Raw genomic sequence first — 3,221 nt, forward strand, 5'->3', positions numbered from 1 at the left:
GTAATGTTTGATTTAACCAAAGTGAAAGTGTAATGTCACAAGATAAGAAGTGCATTAAAAAAATTACGTGATAATATATGTGAGAAAATAAATTGTTTTATCAAAGTAATATATTATTAATGATTTATTAAAAATTTTAAACATTAATTATCTGTTTTAAATTTTTATTAAATTTATTTTATTTATATGCACGAGAATCCTTGATTAATAATCACTTACCTTCAAATAGCCCACTAATAAATTAAATTGAGTAAATGCTTAACTAAACAGCCATAAGTACTAGCTTATATTACACTTTTGCTATCACAACATCATTGTGGCAACATTTATTTTACAACCGGTTCAGATTCACACTAACTTTCTTTACATGGAAGAAAAAGGACCACTTAGGTGATAGAAACCTAAGATTACAGTAAAAATAACTCAATTATTTACCTAATAAAACATAGATCAACCGGTTAGTTGTCAGTTAGACCAGACATGGACTAAGCTGTGTGCATTTCCTGTATAGATTTCATTCCGTTCCTCGTCGTAGAAAAGGGCCGTTATGTCCTCCAATGCTTCCGCGACACTGCAGCTGCTCTTAGAGTTGCAAGTCTTTCCACTACTGCTACAATGGTCATTGCAACTGCAACCACCAGATGCTTGTATTTTGGCAACGCATTTACCGGTCAAGATATTACTGATATTGATCGAACCAGCTACACTCGCCAACAAAAACACAAGTTAAGGTCAATAATATAATATTAATACCAAATAATCCGGTCAATCTACTTATCGATCACATCTTTCAAAACATCATTTTTTATAAAATAAAAACAACTATTTTTCATTATATATGTATACCCTAAATCCCAATGACTTTTGCTCATATAACTTAGTTTTCAATAACTTGTACTTGAAATAATCTAAATCAAACAAGGCCATAAAGTCATCCTAAGATGAAAATACCATTTGCCTCTGTCAATGGATCATGTGAGTCAGCTTTGCAGTAAGAAATTATTGAAGTCTGATCACTAGTAATATGTGAGTTGTTTGTGTCCCACTCAGGATGCCACAAAAGGTGATCCTCAAACGTTGTTACAAGCTCGCCTAGGAAGTTCCAAACTGCAGCGGTTCTGTTTCTAAATGTCAGGAACAATTGATTCTCGTATAGAAATATAAATGCTGATGGCGTCATAAACTCTGTTTTGCTAACTTCTATTAACTCGGAATTGTGGACCTGTAAATAACATGGAAGCTTCAGATATCAAAAGTTCAAGAAAGCGACACCGACGTAAGAAGCTACTTACATCCAGAATCTGAAGATTCTCGTCCTCTTGCTTGACAAGAAGTTTTTCATTGAACAGTTCAATGAAATCCACGTTTTTATTACGATGAAGTAGATGATTGAAAGTTTTAAGAACTGTACCATCTTCTATGGACAGAATCTTAAGAGGAACATGGCTACTAGCTTTGAAAATCAACAACAGGATTCCTCGACTGCTCTCCTCAAAGGTGGTTATAGATCAAGAATAAATAATTAGTTCCTTGGAAATAAATAAATAAACAACCATAGAAGTGCCTTGAACATAACATTTAAGGAATGCTTCACTTTTATGCTGTATTTGATAACACAGTTTAGCACTTAAAATATATTCTAATTAAGTTCATTCGATAACATGATAAATGTTACTTAATTATTTAGATTCATCTTAATTTGGTAAGTTTTGTTTTTTAAAGGATAGAATAATTTTCACTTTGAACCGATCCATACATGCAAAGTCCTCAAACATAAGGTAAAACAACCTAACAAAAACATATAAGTTTGAGTTAGGACCCAAATGGCTATAAGTTCAACACACGACACCTCAATGAATACCTGATCTTTATCTCGCGAACATTTTTGTCTGATATTGAGTACAACATTGTATAGTTTTTCAGGTCAAATACCTTATATACGCTGAAAGAAAAGAGAAGATGTGAATCATTAGTCTACAATGCACAAAAATGTAATAAGTTAACAAATGAGAATGATTCTAGAATGACAACACACCTATCTTGTGCAGAATAAGTGAGTAGCTTCCCATTTAAATCATCAAACTCGACAAACCCGGGCCATTTAAATGACTCGGACTCCAAAAGAGCAATTCCAGCATCTGGTTTACCTCCTTTTATATACCTGAAAAAATTGTGAGTGATCCAAGAGTAAGAATATCGAGATGTGGAGAGATAGAAACTAAAATGCCAACAATATTACATACTCAATACTCGTGGTCCGACATTTCAAAGAATCATAGTTATCTGAAGCATAAACTGAAACTGTAATGAGTGAATCATTGTTTTCATTGTAAAATAAGCTTCTGATAACTTCATTTGGACTAATGTTCAAGAAACATATTCTTTGATTAGTCTCTGCATCCAAAAATAAGAAAATCATAGGGCTACTTTCTTCAAAAGTATAAAATGTAAGCAAAAGGGAAAGCAATAATACATTAATACTCTACCTCGGCTGAATGCAACACAAATGCCAGACTGAGAGAGAGCAAATACAATGTTGTGGGCAGCTACAATCTCAATTATTTTCGACCTCTTTTCCAGGAAAGACAGTAACTGGGTGTCACAACACCCTTTTGGATCATGGGTATCATATTCCTCCTAATGAAGCATTCATTTCAAAAAGTCAGCATAAGGGGAGCTCAAATCTTATGGTAGAAATTGAACACACTTTATCTGATAGAATCAACTCCATATGAAATTCATCATTCTTATCACCAATTTGCCTTAATGGGTGCAAAAAGAAACTATTAATTCATCTCCAGCCAAGAAATCTAGAAATGATATGTTGAGCTCAGGGTGCTCAAATAACAGAATCAGAGACCTAATTAGGAGCTTGTTGGTCAAATGGAAATCTTTTTTTTAATCTAACCAGTAAAAATACAGCCACAAGAGATCTGCTATAATAAGACATATAATTAATCGATAAAAACGGCTGGGTATAAGCATAGATAGACAACATCTTATTATTAAGTAAGATAGATAACCTCAAACACTACAAATCTAAATTCTCATCATCAACATATAGTCAGTTCTTCACAAAATAGTTTCAAAATGAAGCTTGATCAAAAAATAAAATAAAACCTGCAATCGTATGTTCCGGAATCTTTCCTGAGCATCATTCATACTGAAGTCTCGGTCGCGATTTCTTCGGAAAATCCTCTCTCTAAGAATTATTTAACTAA

The 3,221-nt window shown here is 33.1% G+C and overlaps 1 protein-coding gene across 2 annotated transcripts; it reads right to left on the bottom strand.

Annotated features, from left to right (window-relative positions):
- Window positions 1-280: 280 nt before the first annotated feature.
- Window positions 281-3,221, bottom strand: LOC124921615. 2 transcript variants are annotated; one of them, XM_047462287.1, is made up of 8 exons: window positions 3,121-3,221; window positions 2,487-2,637; window positions 2,244-2,394; window positions 2,036-2,161; window positions 1,862-1,942; window positions 1,293-1,482; window positions 952-1,222; window positions 281-701 (listed from the first exon to the last, which is right to left on the bottom strand). In XM_047462287.1, the coding sequence occupies exons 1-8, from the start codon at window positions 3,160-3,162 to the stop codon at window positions 466-468; spliced, it is 1,248 nt and encodes a 415-aa protein (XP_047318243.1). In that variant the 5' UTR covers window positions 3,163-3,221; the 3' UTR covers window positions 281-465. The 2 variants fall into 2 exon arrangements, with proteins under 2 accessions (XP_047318243.1, XP_047318244.1); XM_047462288.1 differs by having other exon boundaries at window positions 564-706.

Source organism: Impatiens glandulifera, chromosome 1 (genome assembly GCF_907164915.1).
Source record: "Impatiens glandulifera chromosome 1, dImpGla2.1, whole genome shotgun sequence".
Classification (NCBI taxonomy): Eukaryota; Viridiplantae; Streptophyta; class Magnoliopsida; order Ericales; family Balsaminaceae; genus Impatiens; species Impatiens glandulifera.